This window comes from Loxodonta africana, chromosome 13 (genome assembly GCF_030014295.1).
Source record: "Loxodonta africana isolate mLoxAfr1 chromosome 13, mLoxAfr1.hap2, whole genome shotgun sequence".
In the NCBI taxonomy this organism is placed as follows: domain Eukaryota; kingdom Metazoa; phylum Chordata; class Mammalia; order Proboscidea; family Elephantidae; genus Loxodonta; species Loxodonta africana.
The window spans coordinates 26092697-26119400 of NC_087354.1; the positions used below are offsets into that span (position 1 = coordinate 26092697).

Genomic DNA, 26704 nt, shown 5'->3' on the forward strand with positions numbered 1-26704 from the left:
GATTGTGCCTACTTGTACTGGCTCCAGGGATGAATCTTCAGATAATGCCTTGGCACTCACCTTGCTGCTCAGATTTAAAGGTCACATCATTGCAATGAGGAAACACCTTCTGGTTCAGGCTCTAAATCTTAATAAAGGAATGATAGGTCTACTTCAGACTTCCCTCCAATTTAAGAATTAGCATTTAGTGAAGTCTGGAGGTTTGCAGAAGTTGGGAGCAGGAAAGCAAGTTAGAAAAGGAAGAGAGACAGAGAAGAAAGGGGGGGGGGATGTAAGAGAGCTAATGAGGAGTTTGGCAGGGAGACGAAACTTCTCACTGATTTTCCTACTTAATGCTCTGTCTGGCTGGCTCACAGGGACAGCCTGTCAGTCTGTTGCTCCAGGAGCATGAGAAGGGAGTGACTTCTAAGTGCTGAGAACCCTGATCAAGCCCAGATAACCTCATGCTCTCAGTGGGAGTCTGCTGTGGCTTGGCGGTCAGCAACGCCGCCAACTGGAAGACCTGTTGGCCAGATGGTTGTTTTCTTGCAAAAGGTCAAAGAAGGAGCTGTTTTTGCAATGCAGCTGAGCTATGGCCTTTATAAGAATTCTGGGCACTCAGGAGTCCGCAGAATGGCAGTATATGTTTTAGGATGGTTGGCATTGTGATTCCTTTGACCAGTGGATCCATGTAGCCCATGTCTTCATTGTACTTGTATGCACACAGAAGCTCTGTAACTTGTATACAGGGCCTGTAGTCTGCAGTTCTGCCTCACAGTCATGGTTCCAGCCAAGAGTTCTGTCCACATAGCGTGTTTCCCCTTTTGGTTTTTTAGATGGGGGCCATGAGATAGACTATGAGAGCTGGAAATGACCTTCAATGTTACTTAATGCAGTTGTATTGAAGCTTTTTTTGGGGTAAGGAGGTCAGAGTCCTGCCAATTCGGATCCCACTGATTCTCCTCAAAGTGATCCCTGAGACACATTCACAGAAACCCAGGTCTTCCCAGAATCTGATAAACTATTGATCAAATCCACCCCTCCTCATTTCATATATGGAAACTAAGGATCAGAGAAAGGAAAAAAACTGTCCAGCTCTCTGAGACTTTGAATGTTTCAGCCATCAGGGTGTCCAGCTCACACCAACTCCTTTAAGTTTCAACACCTTTCTCAGGTATTTTCTTAAATATTACCCAACTTTTGGCCTCTGCCCAGCATTGGGTTTCCATGTCAAACTTTTTCAGAGAACTCTATATTTATACTTCAAAGAACTTACCGTAACTGTAATGAGTGAATTGTGTATATTCTTGTGTATATATGTATATATTTTCCCACTAGGTTATAGCTTCATGAAGGTTGGGATCCCTACTGTGATTCCCACACCTCCCATAGGGCTGTGTGCATAGGAAACACTAATACACTAATGTTGACTAAGGATGCCAGTTTCCTGACTTCAACCAAAAAAACCAAACCAGTTCCAATGAGTCAATTCTGACTCCTGACAACCCCATGTATTGCAGAGTAGATCTGTACTCTACAGGGTTTTCAAAGCTGTGACCTTTTGGAAGGAGATTGCTAGGTCTTTGTTCTGAGGTGCCTCTGGCTGGGTTCAGGAAGAATGGAGGGAGGCGAGATGCAACAACATTGTGGTTAGTAGTCAAGTACTTAACTGTTTGCACTTCCCTGGGACTTTCCCAAATTAAGCCTCGTATATTTGCTTTCAACAGGCCTTAGTGAAAAAGCCAAACCAATTCTTATCCCTGGAAAGAATAAAATTGTGATTTTGATTATAGACTTGTTGGCCCTTCTTTCGTCCTAACTTCTGCAGAAGCATGCAGTGTATTTCTGTGATGAGCCAAATACCTGCCTTGAGTAATACTGATAGATTTTTACATTTGTTACACTGGGATGGGCCACTGTGATTGACTTTGCATGAATGCACCGCAGTAAGCTATATCCATCATGCCTTTGGATTGAAATGACAACAAAGTCTACCATGTATTCAGTTTTTTTTTTTTAATGCCAGGTGCTGTATATACACTTAGCCAATTAAGGAGGTGTTATGATCCCCATTTTACAGATGTAGGAGCTGAGGTCTGGGGAACTGAAGCAATTGACACTTCTAGTGGGCTGCAGAGCTGACCTGCCAGTCTTCAAGTCCCTGGGGTTTGAGCCCTGGCTGTGCCAAGAAGAGATTAATGAGGGTAGGTTGATTCAGCCCAAAAGGGAGAAGTCTACATGCTGAAAGGAAGCTAAAGAAATACCTTCTAAGTATTAGAAGGGGGCAGTGGAAGATCAGTGGTAGAATACTCACCTTCCCTGTGGGAGAGCAGGTTTTGATTCGTGGCCATTGCACCTCATGTGCAGCCATCACCCTTCTGTCATTGGAGGCTTGCATGTTGCTATGACGCTGAAAAGGTTTCAGTGGAGCTTCCAGGCTAAGATGGACTAGGAAGAAAGGCCTGGCAACCTGCTTCCAAAAATGAGCCAATGGAAACCCTGTAGATCACAACGGCCTGATCCATAACCAACCATGGGAATGGTACAGGACCAGGCAGTGTGTGGGGTCACCATGAGTTGGGGGTTGACTCAATGGTGGCTGACAACCACAAGTGTTAGCAGATTATAATGGGGGGAAGCATCTGTTATTTAGGTTAGAAAGGACATCACATGGTGGACTTCATTCAAGCATCAAAATGGAACCCAGCAAGGGCTCCCCGACACTCCAGCCTGGCTGTGGGAGGATCCAGAGTCCCTACTCCGAGGCTGAGGATCAGGCAAGGCTGATAAATGATGGAGTAAGAGAGAGGAAAGGAAGAAGGGACGGGAAGGATTACAGACTGCTATTATGTCATGCCACATTCAACTTGGCACATTACTTTTTATTTCTTGGCTCAAAGTTCAGCCCTTTCTGCCAAATATTTATATCTTTTGCATTAGTGCATAAAAAAGATTTTCAAAAGTTTATGCTGAAAGGGCACTACTCTTCCGCTGTAACTCCCCTTCCCTGCACCCTTTGACTGTCAGACCCAGTAGGTACGATGGGCAGATTGGGACTGGGCCAGGCTGCAGTACATGTAGTTCCTCTTCCTGCCATGTGGTGGTGCTATTCTTCTAGTTATCTTGGCTGCACTAGTACAATATTTATTTTCGGTGAGTAATTTGTTTATCGGGAGGTTATTTTAATCTAATTTTGGCCGTATTTGCTATTCTACACTATCTGTGCTTCCCAGTGTTAGCAGCTTGCATGTCTTGAAGGAAATTAGCTGAAGATGGTCTCGGACACATTTGCTCAGCCATTATTTAAGGGAGTTGGGAGGAGGCAGGGTGCGTGGAGCCTGAGGTTGGAAAAGCGGACCGAATTCGTTGCGTTTCCGGTGATGTTAGAATGATTGAGCGGGACTTACAGAGGGCGGGGATCACCCTAAACTGCTTTTTCAGGGCTGCCCATGCTTAACAGCAGCAAATCTTACAGTTACTTTTCCCCATTTCTCGCTCATCCTTCTCACAAGCTGTACGTTCCTTGCCTGCTTAGATGCCAAGGCCGGGAAGATACCACTTAAGGAAAGTGCCCGTCTGCTTCTCCACCTTCCATAAGCATCTCTCATTTCATTTGATAAGATGTTTCATGGAATGGTTACTGCCAGCCCTCAGTGAAAAGTGGGAAGAGAACTACTGTTTATTAGAGTCCCTTTAATGAATAATGATCGTAACTATTAATTCTGGAATCCCAGTACTTGCTAGACAATTTCCACACTGTATCTCATTGAATCCTCATGAGGATTTTGTGTTATTATTATCCCCATTTTACATATAGGGAAAATATAGTTATGGGAGGTTAATGACAGAAAGTTTGGTGGTTTGAGTCCATCCAGAGGTGCCTTGGAAGCCAGGACTGGCAATCTAGTTCTGAAAGATCATAGCTATTGAAAACCCTGTGGAATGCAGTTCCGCCCTGACACACACGGAGTCACCGGAGTCACCATGACTTGGCATCAACTTGACTGCTACTGATTTAGTTTGGTCTTAAGGTCACACAAATGGTAAATGGGGACCTGAAATTTAAACTCAACTATGACTGCCCCCAAAGCAGGAAATCTTCATATTTCAAAGATTATTGCCAACTTCTTCATGGAGTCGATAAACCTGGACTGGGGTTTCAGTTCAGCCATTGATTGTCTGTGTGACCTTACCTGCCAAAATCAGAAGCTGTGTGAAGTGGAAACCCGTTCAGAGAAGGAAAACTCAGATATCTTCCACTAAAACAAGTGATAGAAAAGTGGTAAGACTGCTCCTGTCAAAGGTGGAAAACTCATGAGACCCGGAAAAACCAGGGAGTCCCCTCAAGTTTTGGCTCTCATAGGTTTCACTGTGATTGCATTTGACTTTCAGCTTGGTTTTCCAAAATTGGAAGGGTTATACTAAGTGAGCAACTTGAGAATTCTTTAATAGCAAAACCCTTTTTTAAAAAATGAGATCTTACAAGGAAATTCCACGTAGAAAGCAGATAAAATGGGAGCAGAGGTGAGACTATTAGTTGCTCCTGAGTTGACTCTGATTCATAGTGTTCCCGTATGGGTCAGAGTTGAACTGTGCTCCATAGAGTTTTCAAGGTATAATTTTTCAGAAGCATATTGCCAGCCCTTCTTTCTGAGGCACCTCTGTGGGGACTTGAACTACCAACCTTTTAGTTAGCAGCCCAGTACTTAATGGAGCAGAGGTGGGAGACTCCAATTAATGACAGCTTGGCCTTTCCCTTGCCACCCCATCCCGTTTCCCGACTCTTGATAGACAGAGAGAACTTTCTGGCAGAAGTTCCTTTGGCTCAAAGGCATTACGTTTGAAAACTTGAAGGAATCCTTTGACGACAGAGAGAAAGTGGTCAAGGAGGTGAGACGGTGGTAATCTCAGGCCTCTTGCCCTTAAGAAGGGCAGGCCACGGGTGAGAGCAGACGTTGCCAGTGTCACAGATGCAGGTTCTCATGAGCCTGTGTGGGTTCAAATGATGACCACCCTGGGCACGCTCCTTGCTGACTCAGTGCTGCAGTTTCCTCATCTGTGAGACAGGGACAGTGAGACCCTCAAAGGACAAAGAGTGAGACTGAAAACGAGGTGATGTACATGTACCTGGCCGGATGGTGCCTGGATCTAAGTCAGTAAGCCTCTAATAAAGATTAACTATTATTTGATTATCGCCACTGCTTGGAAAACCCTGGGAATTTCAGGAACTGATAATATAAGGATAGAGAAGCTGTTAAAACGTAAATTCATCCCCCAAGGTCTCCCCAGAGCGTGGGCCACTGCATGACTGTTTTCAGCACCTGTTTTCCCGCTAGAACTTTTTTATGTAAAGGGTCAGGTAGTAAATATTTCAGGCTTTGTGGTTCATATAGTCTCTATTGCAACTACTCAGCTCTACTGTTGTGGCACAAAATCAGCCATAGGTGATACATAAAGGAATGCGTGTGACTGTGTCCCAATAAACGGTATTTACAAAAACAAGCTGTGAGCCATTTGCTGGCTCCTGTTCTAGACTATGAAGGCCTCAGGTCCAGGGACTTTATTTCTTAAGCCATTAACCCTAATGTGTTTTATGCAGCAGCAAGTTATCTGAATGAACAAAGGAATGAGTGAATGAATGCATGCATGCATTAGGATTCTGCTCTGTTCAGTTGATGCTCGTGCACTGATTATGTTTTCATTCTAGGGAATCGGGTTAACACACAGGGTGGCTGAGCTGATTTTAGGACTTGTATCATGCTTTTTTTTTTTTTTTTTTATCATGCTGGCATAATGAATGACTGGCTACGGATTGACAAAGATAAAGTATGACAGAGATTTAAAGAGATAGACAAAAAGATAAACATCTCTTAGTTCTGAAGGTCCACAGTGGCTTCCTCATCACATTCAGGATTGACTGTACAATTATTTATTTGTGTCAAGCTGTAAGCCAGGCGTTTTCCTACGTTCTTGTTAGTTGCCATTGAGACAGCTCTGACTCACGGAGACCTTAGGTGCAACAGAACAAAACGTTGCCCGGCTCTGTGGTATCTTCATGATAATTGCTATGTTCAAGTCCATTGTTGTGGCCACTGTGTATTTTGAGTGCTTCCAACCTAGAGGGCTCATCTTCCAGCACTATATTGAACAATATTCTGTTGTGATCCATAGCATTTTCCTTGGCCTTTCTTTCTAGTCTGTCCTAGTCTAGAAGCTCCTCCGAAACCTGTCTACCATGGTGACCCTGCTTGTATTTGAAATACTGGTGGCATAGCTTCCAGCATTATAGCAACATGCAAGCCACCACAGGATGATAAACTGACAGGTGGGTGGTGGGTTTTTCTAGACTCATAACAATAGGTTACAAAGCACCTTTTTCATATATTATTTCATTTAAGCTTTAGCACAGGCCTGTGAGACAGGTAAATAACTATTCTACAGCAGTGGTTCTCAACTAGGGGTTATTTTGCTCCAAGGAAGCATTTGGCAATGCACGGAGATATTTTTGGTTGTCACATCTGAGGGGAGGACCATCCTGTCATCAAGTAGGTAGGGGCCAGGATGTTGCTGAACATCCTACAATAAAGAATTATCCAGGCCAAATGTCAACAGTGCTGAGAGTGAGAAGCTCTGTTCTATAGAGAGAGGCTCAAAGGTACTGGGTGACTTTCCCAAGATTGTGTGATATGTACTTGACACATTTGGGCTAATGTCCATCTCTTCATTTAACTACTAGGGGGTTTTGACCCCCCTCCGCCTTTTCTTAAAGAAATAAGACAGTTTCCTTTTTATTTTTAAATAAAACCCTTTGCAGAACTTCTACATATAAACTCTGAAGCTCCTCTGGTGGCAGTGGGGGCTAGAGACCCTCTCAGGCTCTTCTTTAGCCCCCCCACCCAAGCCTAGGGGCACACAGTATTGCATCACTACCTCCCTCACCCCCTGTCGCCCCATACCATGAGACATGAGAGAACACCAAACCCTGGGACCTTCCAGTTTCTCTGGCGCCATTACATTATTTTCAGTAGGAGATGGCAGCATCGAAGTTGTGCCTTAGTAAGGTATGTTGGGCACTGGAGGAGAGACAGGGGGTCTAGGCTGTTGCTAATGCAGCCCAGGTGACAGGAGAGGGGACTGGAAATATCAAGAGAGACAGGAACAAAATTAAATGGAGAAAGTTTGAGGCTTTAGGTTCTATGGATTCCTGTTGTGTGCCCTCGAGTCTATTCCAACTCATAGCGACCCTGTGGGACAGAGTAGAACTGTACCATAGTGTTTCCTAGGCTGTCATCTTTATGGGCACAGATTGCCAGGTCTTTTCTCCCATGGAGCAGCTGGTGGGTTGGAACCGCTGACCTTTCGGTTAGCAGCTGAGGGCTTAAACCATTCCTTGCGTATGTAGTGATGTGCTGCTATTGGGCGATATAAGGCCGAAACGCAGCAGGCCAAGGCTGTAGAGGTATGTGCTCTTGGCTTTGCTCCTTGCCCTGTCAGTCTGGCCACATGGTGCAGAAGGAGCCAGTTTGTATGCTACATCTGCAGCGCTGCAGAGATTGGTTTCCCTGCAGTCCATGTTGCTTGTCTGTCCTTTGGCAAAAAGCAGGCAGTGCCACCCAAGAGTGTGTCACATGTCAATGGACAGAGAAAGGCAGGTGGTGGGCGGGGGGGTTCTGATTTTCTCCTTCTTGGTGTAAATCTTGGCTTTGTTCTTAAGTGCTGTCCTCTGATGAGCTGGCAGTGGAAGCAGCAAAATGAAACCAGGTGGAAGCTTTCCTACAGGGGCCCAGAGGAATAGTGGCTTGTCTCAGGGCTTAGTCTAGTCTCAAACTACAACTATGGATAAATAGGAAAACTCCTGTATAAATTTAGGTTCAGGCAAAGATTCCTAAGGGCTTTCTTACAGAGATGCCAAAAACCTATAGCAAAAGACATCTTCCCTGTTTTTGCATAACCCGATGGGATGCATCTCTAAGTGGTGGGGGCTGCACGTTTTGAGCCCTGCTCACTTCTCCGATCATCTTCTACTGCTCTTCCCTCACTTTGTGCACCTGGCTTTAACTCTTGGGCCTTTTATTTTTTGCACTCACCAAGTTTAGGCTTTTCCACTTACTGTACTCTATAGATCTCCATAATTTCCTGTCTCCAAATCTCTGCCTCCTGACTCCTTCCCATCATCCAGGCATCAGCTCAGATGTTACGTCTTGAATGTGCCTTCCCTAACCCCCTGACGTAAGGCTGCTACCCCACATGGTCACTCCAGTATCACTGTTTGCTTTCGCCATAGCACTTGCCACCTTCTGAAATTACCGTATGTATTTTTGTTTGTGTATGTACCTGTTTGGTATGTGTGTCCCTCCCACCTCTCTCATCCCCCATGGAAATGGAAGCCCCACAAGAAGAGACGCTTTGTCTATCTTCTTTCCTGTTGCATCCACAGTGTCTACAACAATGCCTGACACACACTGGCACAGGCCAGTTAAACCCAGTTGCCATCAAGTCGATTTCAATCATGGCGACTCCTTGTGTGTGAAAGTAGAACTCTGCTCCATAGAGTTTGCAATAACTGACTTTTTGGAAGTATATCTCCAGGCCCTTCTTCCAAGGAGCCTTTGGGTGGGCTCGGACCTCCCACCTTTTGGTTAGCAGCTAAGTGGGTTAACTGCTTACACCACTCAGGGACTCCACACGGACACATATTGTTGTTGTTGTTAGGTGTCATTGAGTTGATTTTGACACATAGTGGCTCCATGCAACAGAGTAGAACTGCCTCATAGGGTTTTCTAGGCTGTAGCCTAGACTGGACCAGATCACTAGGTCTTTCTCCTACAGAGATGCTGGGTAGGTTGGAACTGCCAACGTTTCGGTTAGCAGCTGAGCGTCCAATTGTTGTGCCTCCAAGCCTCCTTTAGTTGCTAAATAAATGTTTGTTGAATGGATTAGTGATGGTACCACAGGTTTTGGTGTGAGCACGGTTTTAGTTTTTAACTGTGTGTCTCGCTGCAGCAGGATATGGCTTTGAGGACAGTGGCTCCTCTGCCTATTTGCATATGTGGAGCAAACCTTCCAAGTGGTCATCTTACTGGGAATCAGCTCCTTTTAGAGAATTTTCACACCTGCAGTATTGAAACATCAATCCTATTTCATCAACTGTAAGGTGCACCATTTTTTATATGCCACTAAAAATGAAAAGGTGCTGTCAGTTAGAATTGCAAACGCCATCATTACTTAAGAAGCACCTTAATTTTGGAAATGCTAAAATGTAAAAAAAAAAATTTGCCTTAGAATTAATAAAGTACGATATGAGATTGAGTCATTATATAGGATGCAGTGTGAGTCTGGAGTACATCAACTTTTGTGGTCCCTTTTCTTAGTAAGTGTAGTGGTGTCGTTGTTAGGTGCCATCGAGTCACTTTTGACTCATAGTGATCCCATATGACAGAGGAGAGCTGCCTCATAGGGTTTTCTAGGCTGTAATCTAGACTGGAGCAGATCATCAGGTCTTTCCCCTGTGGAGCTGCTGGTTGGGCTGGAACTGCCAACCTTCTGGTTAGTAGCCGAGTGCTTAACTATTGCACCACCAGGGCTCCTGGTGAGTGCAGCCTACAGCCATTTATTAGAAAGCATGCCCTCTAAGGCACAGGAGGCAGAAGAGTATGTGCAGAGAAGGAGAAAAGTTCAGCAGATTCTGAGGCTCTTCTAAGAGTACAGAGATTCCTGTGGTTTGGGACTGTATCTGTAGAAAGTGGTTAGAAGGAATTGATGATAAAAAAAAAAGTAAATGAATCTACAAATTTGTAAGTTTTGTTTTAAACTAAAATTTACTGTATAGCCCAATTTATTGAAATGTATCTATTGCACAAGGAGAAAAAACACCTGTAAACTAATTCAGTATCATTATTTTTATTTGAGCTAGTGATAATCCAGTATAATTGCCATTCTCGGTGGCATTCAGATTAGTGATTAGCTATGTTTTAGGACATCATACATGAAGAAAGCAAAAGGTCATTAAAAAGACAGGAAACAAAGAAAAGACCAAAATAGATGTCAGAAGAGACTCTGAAACTTGCTCTTAAATGTAGAGTAGTTAAAGTGAATGGAAGAAATGAGGAAGTAAGAGAGCCGAACAGAAGATTTTAAAGAACAGCTCAAGAAGACAAAGTATTATAATGAAATGTTTAAAGACCTGGAGTTAGGAAACCAAAAGGGAAGAACACGCTTGGCATTTCTCAAGCTGAAAGAACTGAAAGAGAAAGTTCAAGCCTCCAGTTGTAACATCGCAGGATTCTACGGGCAAAATATTGAATGATGCAGGAAGCATCAAAAGAAGAAGAAAGGAATACAGAGTCACTACACCAAAAAGAATTGATTGATGTTCAACTATTTCAGGAGGTAGCATATGATCAAGAACCAATGGTACTGAAGGCAGAAATCCAAGCTACACTGAAGGCATCAGCAAAAAGCGAAGCTCCAGAAATTGAAGGAATACAACTGAGATGTTTCAACAAATGGATGCAATGCTGGAACTGCTCACTCATCTATGCCAAGAAATTGGGAAGATAGCTCCCCGGCCAACTGACTAGAGAAGATCCATATTTGTGCCCATTCCAAAGAAAGGCGAGCTAACAGAATGCAGAAGTTATTGAAAAATATCACTAATATCATACACAAGTAAAATTTTGCTGAAGATCATTCCAAAGCAGTTGCAGCCGTACAGTGACAGGAAACTTCCAGAAATTCAAACTGGATTCAGAAGAGGACTTGATATGAGGGATATCATTGCAGAGATCAGACGGATCTTGGCTGAAAACAGAGAATACCAGGAAGGTGTTTACCTATGTTTGACTATGCAAAGGCATTTGACTGTGTGGATCATAATAAATTATGGATAACATTGTGACTAATGGGAATTCTAGAACACTTAATTGTGCTCACGTAGAACCTGTACATAGACCAACAGAACAAGGGATACTGTGTGGATAAAATCAGGTAAGATGTGCTTCAGGGTTGTATCCTTTCACCATACTTATTCAGTCTGTATGCTAAGCAAATAACCTGAGAAGCTGTACTATACAAAGAAGAACATGGCATCAGGATTGGAGGAAGGTTCATTAACAACAGGTGTTATGCAGATGACACAACCTTGCTTGCTGAAAGTGAAAAAGACATGAAGCACTTGCTGGTGTAGGTCAAAGACTACAGCCTTCGGTATGAATTACATCTCAACAAAAAGAAAACAAAAATCCTCACAACTGGACCAATAAGCAACAGTATGATAAATGGAGAAAATATTGAAGCTATCAAGGATTTAATTCTACTGGGATTCACAATCAACACCCATGGAAGCAGTAGTCAAGAAATCAAACGACATATTGCATTGGGCAAATCTGCTGTGAAAGACCTCTTAAAAGTGTTAAAAAGTGTTGAGGACTAGGGTGCACCTGATCCAAGCCATGGTATTTTCAGTCAGCTTGTATGCATGTGAAAGTTGGACAATGAATAAGGAAGACTGAAGAAGAATTGATGCCTTTGAATCATAGTGTCAGAGAGGATTATTGAATATACCATGGACTGCAAGAAGAACGAACAAATCTGTCTTGGAAGAAGCACAGCCAGAGTGCTCCTTAGGAGCAAGATTTCGTCTCATGTATTTTGGACATGTTTTCAGGAAGGACCAGTCTATGGAGAAGGACATCATACTTGATAAAGGAAAGGGTCAGTGAAAAAGAAGAAGTCCCTCAACAAAATGGATTGACGCAGTGGCCACAACAATGGGCTCATAGCAAGGATTATGAGAATGGCACAGGATCAGGCAGTGTTTTGTTCTGTTGCACACAGGGTTGCTGTGAGTGGGAACCGTGCATCCTCATGTTTTAGTATGTTTATTGCTGCTTCTCCTTTGTGAACTAGCCCCTCTGCAGCTGCTAGACAGAGGAGAAGGGCCAGAGCTGAGTCATTCTCTCCTCCCCAGTCACGTTACACTCACACTTTGGGTCTGGTTCCTGGGTTGGCCTCCATGGAGGCACTGGGTGCATGTCAGAAGGGCTCCCAAATGTCTCCAATGACCTGAAGGACCACAGATTTTTTGTACCCAAGTTTCCTGTTAAAAATTGGTTCTCACCACAATTTAGGGGCCTGGGAGGGAGCAGGAAGCCCTGGTGGCCTAGTGCTTAAGTGCTGCAGCTGCTAACCAAGAGGTCAGCAGTTCGAATCCGCCAGGTGTGCCTTGGCAACTCTATGGGGCAGTTCTAATCTGTCCTATAGGGTCACTATGTGTCAGAATCGACTCGACAGCAATGGGTTTTGGGGTTGGGAGGGAGCAGAGATGATGGAGGAGAAGTTGGGGTAGAGACATGGGCCAAGTTAAATTTGGCTGAAACTTACTGCCACCAAGCATCCCAGGCTTCAGGTATTTCCTAGAGAAACTGCTAAAGAAGCTAGTTCTACTGGCAATAGCTGTAGACCTTTATCTGGTTGAAAATAGTATAACTTATACTAACCAGCATAAAGATCCTTGAGGGTAAGAATGTAGGGTGTCTGCTTTGGAGTCAGGTGGGGGGATTCCATTTGAATCCTAGATATAAAGTCCTGTAGACTTTACTAAGTTGTTTGACTTCTCTCAACCTCTGTTTCTTGATTTGTAAAGGGAGGAAACTAATACTTATCTCACAGTATTTCCAGGAGATAAAAGAGATGATTTATGTAAAATGATTAGCCTGGGGCTCTTGTCATTGCTGTTAGGTGCTGTCTAGTTAGTTCCAACTCATGGTGACACTATGTACAACAGAACGAAACTTTGCCTGGTCCCGTACCATCCTCACAATCATTGTTATCCTTGAGCCCATTGTTGCAGACACTGTGTCAATCCATCTCATTGAGGATCTTCCTCTTTTTCGCTGACCATCCACCAAGCATGATGTCTGTTTTAGGCTTGGTTCTCTAGAGAACTAAAACCAGTAAAGTGTATAAATATACATAGAGAGATTTATATCAAGGAAATGGCTTACAAAGTTGTAGAGGCTGGAACGTGGATCAGGCTAGAGGCTTCTCCTGGTTCATGAAGCTGCAGGGGTTGGCAAACCCAAGATCAGCAAGTCAGGCAGCAGGGTTCTTGCTCACAGGCATTGAAGACTGACGAATTCCAAGGTTGGCAGGCAAGATGGCAGGTAAGCTGCTAGCTCAGGTTCCTAGAACTGGAGGTCAGAGGAGTAGGAGCCAGCTGCATGATCTAGAGTGAGCAAAAGCCCAGGGGACTTGCCAGAAAGTCCACTTATATTGGATTCAGGCTACACCCCCCAGGAAATTCTGTTTTAACTTATTGGCTGCTCACAGGAGATTCCATCATAGAGGTGACCATATTATATCGAGTCTTATCATGGAAGTGATCACATCATCATATGACTGCCAAACCACATCATAACTGCCAACCCCCTGAGAATCACGGCCCAGCCAAGTTGACACACAACCCTAATGGTCACAACGTCCTTCTCCAGGAACTGATCCCTCCTGATAACATGTCCAAAGTATGTGAGACGAAGTCTCAACATCTTTGCTTCTAAGGAGCAATCTGGCTATACCTCTTTCAAGACAGATTTGTTCGTTTTTTGGCAATCCGTAGTGTATTCAATATTCTTGGCTAACGCCATAATTCAAAACTGATAACTCAGTTTTTCTTTGGTCTTCCTTATTCATTGTCTAGCTTTTGAATGCATATAAGGTGATTGAAAACACCATGGCTTGGCTCAGGTGCACCTTAGTCCTTAAAATGACATCTTTGGTTTTTAACACTTTAAAGAGGTCTTTTACAGCAGATTCGCCCAATGAGATTTGTCTTTTGATTTCTTGCCTGCTGCTTCCATGGGCATTGATAGTGGATCCAAGTAAAATGAAATCCTTGATAACTTCAATCTTTTCTCCATTTATCATGGTGTTTATTGGTACAATTGTGAGGATTTTTGTTTTCTTTGAAGTGTAATCCATACTGAAGGCAGTAGTCTTTGATTTTCATCAGTAAGTGCTTCATGTCATCTTCACTTTCAGCAAGCAAGGTTGTGTCACCTGCATAACACAGGTTGTTAATGAGCCTTCCTCCAATCCTGGTGCTGCAGTCTTCTTCATATAGTACAGCTCCTGTAATTATTTTTTCAGCATACAGATTCAATAAATATGGTGAAAGGATACAGCGCTGACACACACCTTTCCTGACTGTAAACCACTCAGTATACCCTTGTCCTGTCTGAATGACTGACTGCCTCTTGGTCTGTGTACAGGTTCCTTCCTCATGAGCATAGTTAAGTGTTCTGGAATTCTCATTCTTCTCAATGTTACTCATAATTTGTTATGATCCACATAGTCAAATGCCTTTGCACAGTCAATAATACACAGGTAAACATCTTTCTGGTATTCTCTGCTGTCAGCCAAGATCCATCTGACATCAGTAATAAAACCCCGCATTCCACATCCTTTTTTGAATCTGGCTTAAATTTCTGGCAGTTCCCTGTAGATGTACTGCTGCAAGTACTTTTGAATGATCTTCAGCAAAATTTTCCTTGTGTGTGATGTTAATGACATTATTTGATAATTTCTGCATTTGTTTGTATCACCTTTCTTTTGAATGTGTACAAATTGCATCTCTTTCAGTCGATTGGTCTCAATTTCTTGGCATAGATGAGCGAGCACTTCCAGCACTGCATCCTTTTATTGAAACATTTCACTCGGTATTCCATCAGTTCCTGTAGACTTGTTTTATGTCGGTGCCTTCAGTGCAACTTGGACCTCTTCCTTCAGTACCATTGGTTCTTGATCATGTGCTACCTCCTGAAATGGTTGAACATTAGCCTGGGGCTGAGCACATAGTAAAACATACAATAAATACTTGTAGTTGGAACAGTCTTACAGTTGCAAAGTAGGCAGCTTTCTGTTCAAATAATATGATTTAGAAGGCTTGGGAAAGGCTTCTTTGTCCAGAAATAGGTCCTAAACTGGTAATGTTGACTGCTGTCCCTGAAAAGATCACCAAAAATTTATTATTTACTGTAGTAAGGACACTGCTATCTTGATGGAGCCTTAGTAGTGTTTCAGCAGGGGGAGTTCTAGGGTGGGATACAGGGTTTGCAGGGTATGGTTCAAGGAGGTTCTTACAATGTGGGGTCTCCTGATTGAGGTTGAGCAGTTTGTCATGTAACTACTTAGGATTCCTGGACACAGCAAGGAAAGGATTTGGAAGCAAACCTTGAAGAGTAAACGAGTCTGATAAACCAATTGAATGGTCTTTGTGTTGATGGCACTGGGTTGGTTTTTTTTTTTTCTTTTCTGAAAAGGGGTATACTATCCTGAAGAACAAGTTGATTACCAATAGCTCAAAAGAGTGGAATTTAAGGAAGTTCCTGAAACAATAAAGTTATTTAATCTTCCTGGGCAAGAATTTTCTGGGATAGTGTCTTAGTTATCTTTTGCTGCTATAACAGAAATACCACTATTGGATGGCTTTAACAAACAGAAATTTATTCTTTCACAGTTTAGGAGGCTAGAAGTCTGAATTCAGGGCATCAGCTCCAGGGGAGGGCCTTCTCTCTCTGTTGGCTCTGGGGGAAGGTCCTTGTCATCAACCTTCCCCTGGCCTAGGAGGTTCTCAGTGCAGGGATCCTGGGTCCAAAGGAGGTACTCCGCTCCTGGTTCTTCTTGCTTGGTGATAGGAGGCCCCTCTTCTCTCTACTGGATTCTCTTTTTGATATCTCAAAAGACAGTGACTCAAGATACAGCCTAACCCTGTAGATTGAGTCCTGCCTCATTAACATAACTGCCTTTAATCCTGCCTCATTAACATCATAAAGGTTAGAATTTACAACACACAGGATAATCACATCACATCACATCACATCACATCACATCACATCACATCACATCACATCACATCACATCACATCACATCACATCACATCACATCACATCACATCACATCACATCATCACATCACATCACATCACATCACATCACATCACATCACATCACAAAATGGTAGACAACCATACAATACTGGGAATCATGGCCTAGCCAAGTTGACACACATTTTGGGGGGACACAATTCAATCCATAACGGATAGTAATACCGCAGATAGTATGCTGTGTGGCTCTCAGTGATTTCTGTTCTCAAGAATGATGTAGTGCCTGGAATCCTATTTACTCTTACTCTTGACTAAAGCATTGAAAATGTATGTATTAGTGAAAGCAAGGATTGGCTATTAAAAATTTAATTATTATAAATCAAGAAGATTTTAGACAAGTAACTAGTCTTCTAAAAAAGATGTGGAACCCAATACAGATAAATTTTGCCGGAGAGGAAAACTATAAAAGTCTCTAGTATGGATATGGCCTATAACGGCCAAGTGGGATAAAATGACATGGGGACTCCCAGTGTGCGTGTATGGTGGTGTCTCAGGACAGATAGGCATCAGTGTAAGACTAGTGGCCATTTTGGAGTGGTGGATCAAGTGTATGTGGATAGAAGAACCCTGAATATGAATTTGATTTATAGTGAAATTTTCCCTTAGATTATTCTCATTGGTGAAAGGTATGTGCAGTTTGGATGTTTTTCTTGCATGAAAGGGAATGATCATTTATTGAGCATATAGCATGTGCTGAGCCCTGGTGGTGCAGTGGTTAAGCGTTTGTCTGCTAATCAAAAGGTCGGCAGTTCGAATCCATCAGCTGTTATTTGGAATCCCTATGGGGCAGTTCTACTCTGTCCTATAGTGTCACTATGAGTTGGAATTGACTCAACAGCAATGAGTTTAGGAGCCCTGATGGGCAATGGTTAAGCACTTGACTGCTAACCAAAGGTTGGTGGTTTGAATCCAACCAGTGGGTTTGCAAGAGAAAGAGTTGGTAATCTGATTCTGTAAAGATTATAGCCTAGAAAACTCTATGAGGCAGTTCTACTTCGTCACATCGGTTCTCTATGAGCTGAAAACTGACCAGACAGCCACCTAACAACAACAAGGTGCAATGCTAATTGGAATCCTAGATTATGCGTCCAATCCTTAAAATGGGCTTGTCAGGCAGACATTTTGTCTTTATTTCTTATATTGCTTTAATATTTTAGATGATAGAAATATAGTTCAGAACAGCTAAGTAACTTAACCAAGATTATACAGGTAGTAAATGGAAAGCCAAAGCTCAAATCAACACCACATGACCCCGAAGCTCCTATTCTGGCATGAAGCTGCCAGAAGAAATATGTTCCTACCTGGAGCACTCACCGCTTTGTTGTCCATAATAGAGAGGAAGTTCGGATAATAAAGAGATGATGTCTATCATGATGGTGACAAAGTTAATAATAGGCAACGGGCATGGAGTGCTTATTATATGCTAGGCGTTGAATTCTCTACTTTATATGCATATCTGGTTTAATTCTCTCAATTATCCTGTGAAGAAGCGATTATTATTACTTTTGTTATTCATATAAATACTGCATCATAGAGCTCTGAAGTAACTTGCTCAAAGTCACACAGCCAGAAGGTGGTGGAGGCCATGGCTATGTGCAAGGACTCCAGAAAGACAGCTGAGAGAAGCTGAAGCGTCTGTCCATAGATCAGAACCAGCAAGCCAATGAAGGGCCATGAGTATGGTAAAGAAGATTTTAGAGGTCTGTGCTTGTTTGTGTGTCTCATTCCTAGAGCTATGACTACTGATGTGTTTATCCTATCCCGTTAGGCTGCCGATGTTTCCCACATTTCCTCTGCTTTAGGTCATGTCTTTACCCCAAAGGGAGCAATGAAGTTTTCAGATATGGGAAAAAGAAATAGAGATAACAACACCCTTGGTTTTTGTCAAATAAGTGGGGCAGAGTAGAGGGCTGCCTGAAGGTATAATAATCTGGGTCACCAAGCATTTCTCTCACTAGCCTGTAATGGGGCACCAAATTCCCTATGAGTAGTAGAAGGTGTCTAGGTGTTTCTATTTAGAAGGCAACCATCTTTATGAAGATTGCTGTAAATTCAAATGCCTTCACAGGCTAGATAGGTAATTCACTTTTGAAGGGGTCAGAGAAAGACAATAAGGTGTGTTGGTGACTTTGGCAACCTGAAGGATGCTTGCCCTGCCCACCAGCATTCAAAACATGTCTATGGGCCACTAGTTTGTAAATTCTATAAAGGGAAACATAGTTTTTTTTCCCCTCTGGATTACCAAAGTTTATCGGATACTACGTTGAGAAATACGAACTACAGAAAAGTATAAATAAATAAATATAATCATCAATATTCCCCCATAAGTACTATTGATATTTCGGCATATTCCCTCCCAGTTTTTTTTTCTTTTTTTTGTCTACCTGAGTGCAAATATATGCATTAATGGCATCTGTCCTAAGGAAAAACATTGGAATTTCAGTTAATAAATAACTGCAATAAAAATAAGGATATCACTAGATCATGTTGCAGACTGGGAATTAGCTACAAGTAAGGCCCTGGGAAGATATAACCCAAAGAGATCAGTGGAAACAGCAGAATATGGGAGGCCGAATTGGAGGTAAGGACAAGGATAAATCCCTATTATTCATGGCTTTGCTGAAGAAAAATTGGACGGAAAAGATCTACAGCTGAAGGTCACAGGGAAGGGCTGGTGGCACAAGGGGACACTGAGGAAGCAGGGAGGGTGACTTTAAGGTAGGGTAGGGGTAGGGGTGCGGTGTTAAAATGAAAGACCCTGAGAACTCCAGCACCATCCACCAGACAGTTTAAAATACCTCAAGGTACTCAGGAAATTAAAAATAAAAAGTTAAGTAACAGGAACTTTTCTTCCAAGAAAATCTTAGGTGGAAACCTTTACGTAAACAGACTAGGGTTGATCTTTTTTGAAGAGGGCTGGGGACTGGGACCCCCTCTCACCCCCAAGTCCTGAGCTCATCCAGAACAGAATTTGAAAAATCACATTTTATGCTCTGTTTGCCCTTGCTCTGAGAGGCAGTATTTTCCTCTCAAAGCTTCTAGAACTCCTCAGCTGCTGATCTCAGTGACTGCCATTTTATTCTTTGACTCTCTTCAAGTTTGTTCATCCTCAGCTTGCTGAATCTTCTCTTGCTGGGTTTTACATACATATTAACTTTTGCAAAACTCCCCAATCCTTTCTCAGTGAAAGATTGACTGATATAGGGTTGGGGGTGGGAGAGGGGAGATTTAGCAATTTCCGGTGTTAGTAAACCAGGGCTTTGAACGGGTTCCTTCTGGTTCAAAACCCTACTGAGAGTTTGTATTCTAACAAGTTCCCAGGAAGTTATACATAAGAATTACCTGGGGAATCTTCTTAAACTGTAGATTCTGATTCAGTATATCTGGTGTGAAAATGCAGATTTTCAGCAGGGAGCTTGTTAGAAATGTAGATTCTCAGCAGAGGTCGGAGATTCCAAGCCCTGTAGTAAACAGGACCGTTTGTTGGGGATTAATAGGAAATCATGAATAAAATCATTAGGATTTGATAAAGGACTTTCTCTCAATTTAAGGGTTTTTTCAACCTCCCCCCCCCGCAAGAAAAAAAGTAGATGAAGGTCATTAGAATAACACATTATTAGTCTCATTCCCTTAAAGTAGGTGAAAAACAAACAAAAGTCTTTAACTTTACTCTGTTCACAGAGGCCTCTGTGCATTGCATTTGGCATTTTGGCATCTTTTCAGGAGGCAATACTTTCCTTTATAATACCCCATACTGAATCCTTAATTTTATTCTAAACATATGATATTGGATAGGCTGGAACCTCATTCAGGCAGCAAAGAACTTTAGTGCTTTGTCGCTGGGACCATCCAAGGAGAGAAATATTTTTGATTCAAAGAATTCGTTAAAGGAGGTAATGAAGGCCATTTAACTTCCCACAAACACATCACTGAGTGAATAAAGCTCATCGCTCTCAGTTCAGGGTCATGGCTGAATGAAATGCTGTGAAAAGGAGGGAGGGGAACAACTGCACAAACGGGTTGAAAATCGCGCTGGGGCTCTGTCAAGCCTGACAATTTGGAATTTGAAAAACAAACATTAAAAAAGTCAGATTAATTTAATGAGGCAACCCCTCGGGAACAAAGCATTGAGTTTTCATGTTAGTCTCACACTCATGTGCACTTACGTGGTCTTAGGGAGAAATCTGATTTTCAGCTGAAATCTTGCTTATCCGATTACAGTTTAGGGAATCTCCCGCATGCAAAATCTGCCAGAAAAACGTGTTGTCTCATAAACTAGAGTGGATAGCCCCAGTTTTACTTAATGGAGAAATGCAATAGTGAGAGAACAGAGCTGCCAGGTTTGGGCATTTCTGGCTGAGAGTCAGCTGGCTAGAGCTCTGCAATGCACCAATCCACAGGAGCTGAGATGACCACACATAACACCAGATAGCTCTGAACTTGTACATGTTTGTCCACCAACTCAGGACGGGGAGTCTCATCTGAAAGTAGCATATGTGAACTGCTGGGAGGTATCTTGGGCTATTCCTTCCCCTGTGTTTCCTCTAAGAGAATTTAAGCTCTGTCCTGAGAGAATTAGGAATTCAACCACCTATCCCACAAGATACAGTCTCATGGAAGGTCCCAACCAGAAACACTTAAGTAACACAAGTAAATCATGGTGCTGAAGGGGTAGACAATTGCTGTCAAGTTGGTTTTGACTCATGGAAAACTGTGCTCCATAAGGTTTTCAATGGCTGATTTTTCGGAAGTAGATTGTCAGACCTTTCTTCCAAGGTACGTCTGGGTGGACTCGAACCTTCAACCTTTTGGTTAGCTGCCAAGTATGTTACTCATGTGTACCACTCAGGGACTCCTGAAGAGAGGAAGGAGACCCTAAAAGCGCTCTATCACTACTTCCCATCATATGTAAGAAATCCCCATACCATATCCCTATAGGGTGAACTTCCAAGCTTGACCCGAATATTCTCAGTGCTTGGGAGCTCACTACAACATACAGTCCACTCTGTTTTTAATAGCTTTGACTGCGAGGACTTCCTTTCCTGTATTGAGCCAATCCCTCTTATCCATGACCTAGCTTCCATTCTCTTTAGAAAAAACACCAACACATCTCTTACATGTGACAGCCTTTTAAATAGTATGTCTCTTTCAGAGTCCTCTCCTTCTGACCTAAACCTCATAATTTGTCAACTCAAATGGCAATATCCAAGTCCATTGAGGTTCAAGAAAGAAAAATGGAAGCTTGCTGGGAGGTGGGGTGTAAAAAATTTTAATAGTGGAGAATATAGTGGGGTCAGGATCAGGGAATATTTTTACATCAGACTGTTCATTTCAGTTTTGGTTTAGTTAGCAACGGAACTCAAGGCTATAAGTTATGGAGAATGGGACATTAGACCTCACTAACATGCTGTGAAAGATTTGGGTACAACAAAATCAATATTCTCAGAATACACAGAAACCCCTGAAAGATGGAGAATATCCTGGTGGGGTGGGGGTCAAAGTGTGTAACTTCCTTTTTTTGTTTTTGTTTTTAACTTTTTATTTTAAAGTAATTTCACATATAGCATTGCAAAAAAAAAAAAAAAAAAAAAAAAAAAAAAAAAAAACTTCAAAGTTATACAAAGAAATCCTGTATATCCCTAACCCAGATTCCTCAGATATTAACATTTTAAGTCATTCTCTCTCCCCCTCCAAACACAATTGTTATTTTTCTAAACCATTTGAGAATAAGTTACAGCCATTCACATATTTCCCTGTAAATTTCCTAGAAAGCAAGGATATTCTCTTACGTAACCACAGTTTAATTATCAAAACCAGAAAAGAAACATTAATATAATACTTTTAGGAAATCTACAGACCTTATCCAAATTCCACCAGTAGTTCCAATGATGCCTTTTATAGCAAGATACAAAGTTGTTTTTCTGGTCCGGAATTGAATCCATAATTATACATAGCTGTCAGGTCTTTTTAGTCTGAGTTCCTCAGTTTTTGTTTTTGTTTTTTTTTTTCATGACCTGGCTTTTTTGAAGAACACAGGTCAGATACATTCTAGAACACCCTTCATTTTGGGCTTGCTTATTTTCCTCAGGATTAGATTCAGGTTATGCATTTTGGCAGGAATACCAGAGAAGTGATGCTGTTTCCTTCTCGGAACATTGTATCAGGAGGCACACGAGGACGGTTTATGCTGTTACTGCTGATACTAACTTTGATCACTTGGTTAAGGTTTTCCCCTGGAAAGTTATTATTTTTCCCTTTATAATTAACAAGAATTCCATGGGAGATACTTGGCAACATTTTCAGGCAGTCGTGGCCACGGAGAGCCTGTGACTGACATTGCCTTTTCCCTTTGATTTCAGAGTCTAACAGCCGCAGGGCGGTGAACAGAGGCTACGTCACCAGCTTGCTCAGGCTGCATCAGAACTGGCACAGCCATGACACAGCCCACACCTATGTGCAGATCCGCCGGGCGCTTCTGCTCTGCCTCAAGCACGTCAGCACCTTCCGGTCTGGCAGGGAGGCCTTCCTGTCATCCCAGGGCTTGGAGATCCTCTTCGGCACCACACAGGTAATCGGTATTAGGGTGACCTCTGTAGTTAGATAACGGCTGGGTAACTCCCAAAGGCTGCCCTTCAGGAATCATTCTGAACAGGCTGGGAAAGCCTTAGTACTTTTCTTCCTGACTGCTATGGGCGGGTGCTCTAGATTCAAATCCTCATTCATTCCTTCACTCAGTGAGTCCTTCGTTTAATCAATATGTACATTTATTGAGTATACACTACTATAGGCGCAGTGTGGTAAGAGCGTTGACTCTAAAGCTAGAGCACCTGAATTCAAATCCCAGCCTAACACCTACAGCTCTGAAACTTTGGAGAATCCACCTAACTTCTGTTTCTTCTTCAAGTTTCAAGTTTCTTCTTCTAAAAGATGGAAGTAGTAAAATCCAGATGGTCGTGTGGACTAAATCAGTTCATGTAGAAATGTCATGTGCTTAGAATAGTGCTTGTCATAGCTGAAATGCTTTATGAGTGTGAGCAGTTGTTGGAATAAATGGAACTAAGTACCTATTGGTGAAGACAACAGACAAGATCCATAATCTTGTGGGGCAAACAGTCTACTGGGAGAGTCAGATAACAGGTCAGCAAAGAATTCAGTGGAGAAGAAAACTTTATATTGTTCTAAGAAATCAATAAATCAAGAACATAGGTTTACAATGACTGGGGATTGTGGTAGAAGAAGGTGATCTTTTAGAGAAGTCAAATCCTCTCTGAGCAGATGACACCTGAGCTAAGATCTGAATGATTGAACGAAGCTGATCTTGCCAAGTTTAAGGGAAAGAGCATGCCAGGCAAAGGGGATAACACTTGCAAGTGCCATCTGCAACCCAGTGGAATCCGTGGTCTAGGGTTTCCTGGATTGCAACCTAAATAACAAATTTCTTCATTCCACTTGATCAGAGCTAATTTAAACTCCATAATGCGAGGCTACATACACCCTCTCTACTGATGTTATGAACAGCTCTCAAATATCTATTGCCTGCTCAGCCATCTCCTCCCTGGGCCACATGCATTCTATTCCTACTTGTGTTCCTATTAGTCAGTCTCTGCGCTCCCTTTATCAGTCTTGTTGCTTCTCTCTGGACACTCTCCAATTTCTCCTTCACCTGAGTACACCTGAGGTGATGAAGCAGCCAACAAGAATGCCATTTTCTAATCATGGGGTTTGTAGACTTTTTCCATTTAAAAAATAGCCATTTTTTTCTCCTTAACAATAACATAATACTGTGCTGCAAACCAATATCTAATTTTCTGTGTGCTATCGCCTCTGGGTTTCTCTCCATCATTACAGTTTTCAGAGCATCTCAGTCATGAGATAGCTGCATTTTACATTCGATTTTCCTGGAGGAAGCAGTGCTTTGAATTTCCCCATGCCCTACCATACTTGGTGAGCTTGTGGTCACCCAGGTCTTTAATCTCTCCAAGTCCTTGTGAAACACACCCCTGCATTCCTGATGCCCAGAGTCCCCCGCTCTGACCTGTGTCCTGCAGCCAGTTCCTCTCCCTCTGTATTATTGGGTGCTAGGTGCTCTGTGCTAAAAAAAAAAAAAAAAAAATTAAAATGGAAATAAAGGAAGAAGATGATGAGCCCAGAGATACATGCTTATGATAGGAAGTTATTGCTGTTGGTTGCCATTGAGTCGGTTCTGGCTCATGGTGACCTTACGTACAACAGAAGGAAACATTGCTTGATGCTGCGCCATCCTCACCACTCTTGGTATGTTTGAGCCCATTGCTGCAGCCACTGTGTCAATCTACCTCATTTCCCTGACCTTTTATTTTACCAAGTGTGATGTCCTCCAGCTCTTGGTCCCTTCTGATGGCATGCCCAAAGTCTTGCCATCCTCCCTTCTAAGGACCGTTCTGGCTGTACATCCTCCAAGACTGATTTGTTCATTCTTCTGGCAGTTCATAGAATAATCATCTTCAAAAAGCAAAGATGATAGGAAGAGGGTGGAGAAAATACCAAGTGACACCAGGGCATAAGAAGGGCTGGGAGCCTGTAAGCAGGGTCTGAGAAGCAGCTCCTCAGCAGGTCAATGAAGAACTCAATTGCTCAATGGAGCAAATATACAAGATTTCATCTTGCAGGTATTGTTGGGAATGGAAGCAGGATGAGAGTGTGCCTTGTGGCTCATGTTATGATCTCCACTGCTGTTATGAGAAACACCGGCCCAGCAGGGGCCTGTATAACAGTGCTGAGTAAAAGGAGACGGCATGCTGAGGCTTCCACCTGAAGAGTGTGTGTGGTATAAGGATCACATCCCCTTCCTCAGTCTCCCCTTTTGCTTTTGGCCTTTTTAGTAATGTGCTAGTGGATTTCTCCCAGAGGAGGTGCTATCAAGTTTGGGTGCAAGGTCTGACACTGAACATTCTCCTATTTTTGAAAAACGACCCTTTCTGGTGAAATATATGCCAATCTGGGTTAGAAACTAAAATGGCTCCTCACTCCTTCCTGGCAGAAATGTAGGTAGTGCTTCATAACCTCCAGCAAGTGGATGAGTGCTATGAGCACAGCCTATTGCAGCTGAGCTGGAGTTTGGGATGGCCGTCATCCCCCACGCCCGCATACCAGAGAAGGCACATTAGTCACTGGACAGCCAACTTAAGAACCCTGGATTTGGTGACATTACTTCAGTGGCTATTTGGTAGTTACAATAATGATGAAGATGATGATGTAAGGATGATGATGATTATGAAGAAAACAGTTACTTTGTATTAATTGCTTACCGGGTCCCAGATCTGGGCTAGCACTTTACAAATGGTAGGAGTTTCCTGTGTCTGCTGTAACAAAGGACCACAAACTAGGTGGCTTAAAACAACATAATGTATTGTCTCAGAGTTCTGGGACCCGGAAGTCTGAAATCAAGGTGTCAGCAAGGCCATGTTCTCTCCAAAGGCTCTTGGGGGAAGACCCTTCTTTGTCTTTCTCAGCTTCTGGTAGCCCCTGTGCTTCTTGGTTGGTGGCAGCATAACTCCAGCCTTTGCCTCTGTCTTCATATGGTATCTTCCTTGTGTATTTATCTGATTCTGCGTTGTGTCAGCATCAGTTGGGAACTTGAATGACAAGAAAGAACTAGTGGCACGGAGATCTGGAGATGAGTGTTCCAGGGAGAAAAGAAAAAAAAAAAAATGCAAAGGCCCTAAGGTAGGGAGTGGAGTCCTGGGTGGTACAAATGGTTAATGTACTTGGCTGCCGACTGAAAGATTGGAGGTTCAAGTCCCCTCAGAGGCACCTTGGAAGAAAGGCCTGGAAATCTACGGAAAAATCAGCCACTGAAAACCCTATGGAGCACAGTTCTACTCTGACACAGGTGAGGTTGCCATGAGTCAAAGTAGATTCCAAAGCAATTTTTTTATTTTTAAGTAGGGTAGGGTGGGAGATGGAAGGAGCTTGAGAAATGGAGAGGTCAGCGTGGCAGTAGCATGATGAGAAACATGGAGAAGGGCATGAGCTGAAGCTGGGACATGGGTGGAGACCAGAGCATATACAGCCTCCCGAGCCATGATGAGGCATTTGGATTTTATTTCCATCAGACTGAAGCAGGGAGAAGGCATGAGCTGGAGAGTTAGCAAGGGGCAAATCCCGTAGAGCTTTCTAGGCCATGGAAAGGGATTTGGATTTTTTTTTTTTCTATCAGGTTTGAGACAATGGAGTGACCTGATATGATTTATGTTTTTAAAGAACCTCCTGGCTGCCATTTGGAGAGGAGATTATCTGAGGGCACCAGGGGGAGGAGGGAGAGTCAAAAGTGTAAGGGGAGGAGGTAAGAGACTGTAGGAGTTCAGGTGGGAGATGCCGATGGCTTTGGCTAGTTAAAAACAGAACTGGAACTTAAACCTATGACTTCTGACTCCTAGTCCATCTCCTATTCCACTACAGTGTACTATTTTGTTACTGAGGTTTACTAATAAGACTCTTCCCCGAGTAGCAATGGCCTCCCAGGATCTCTTTTTGGATACTTAGGAGATTTTATGAACCTAATGATGCCTGCTGACATCCCACTTTGTTGTTGTTAGGTGCCGTCAAGCCAGTTCTGACTCATAGCAATGCTATATACACCAGAACAAAACAATTCCCAGTCGTGTGCCATCCTCCCACTAGCTCACATTTACTTTGCCTACGTTAGCTCATTTAACTCCTACCACAGCCTAATGAGATAGGTTCTGTTATTATCTCCATCTTACAGATGAGGAAACCGAGACACAGAGAGGTGTGGTAGCTTA

At 42.8% G+C, this 26704-nt stretch overlaps 1 protein-coding gene across 2 annotated transcripts in view; it reads left to right on the forward strand.

The window, feature by feature from the left end:
- AGBL1 (AGBL carboxypeptidase 1) overlaps nucleotides 1-26704 on the forward strand; it is a 968506-nt gene that overhangs the window by 85044 nt on the left and 856758 nt on the right. For both annotated transcript variants that reach the window (XM_023552843.2, XM_064267104.1), the window contains exon 5: nucleotides 22280-22488. In XM_023552843.2, coding sequence (XP_023408611.2) covers nucleotides 22280-22488 — 209 coding nt within the window. The remainder of the gene's footprint in view (nucleotides 1-22279; nucleotides 22489-26704) is intronic.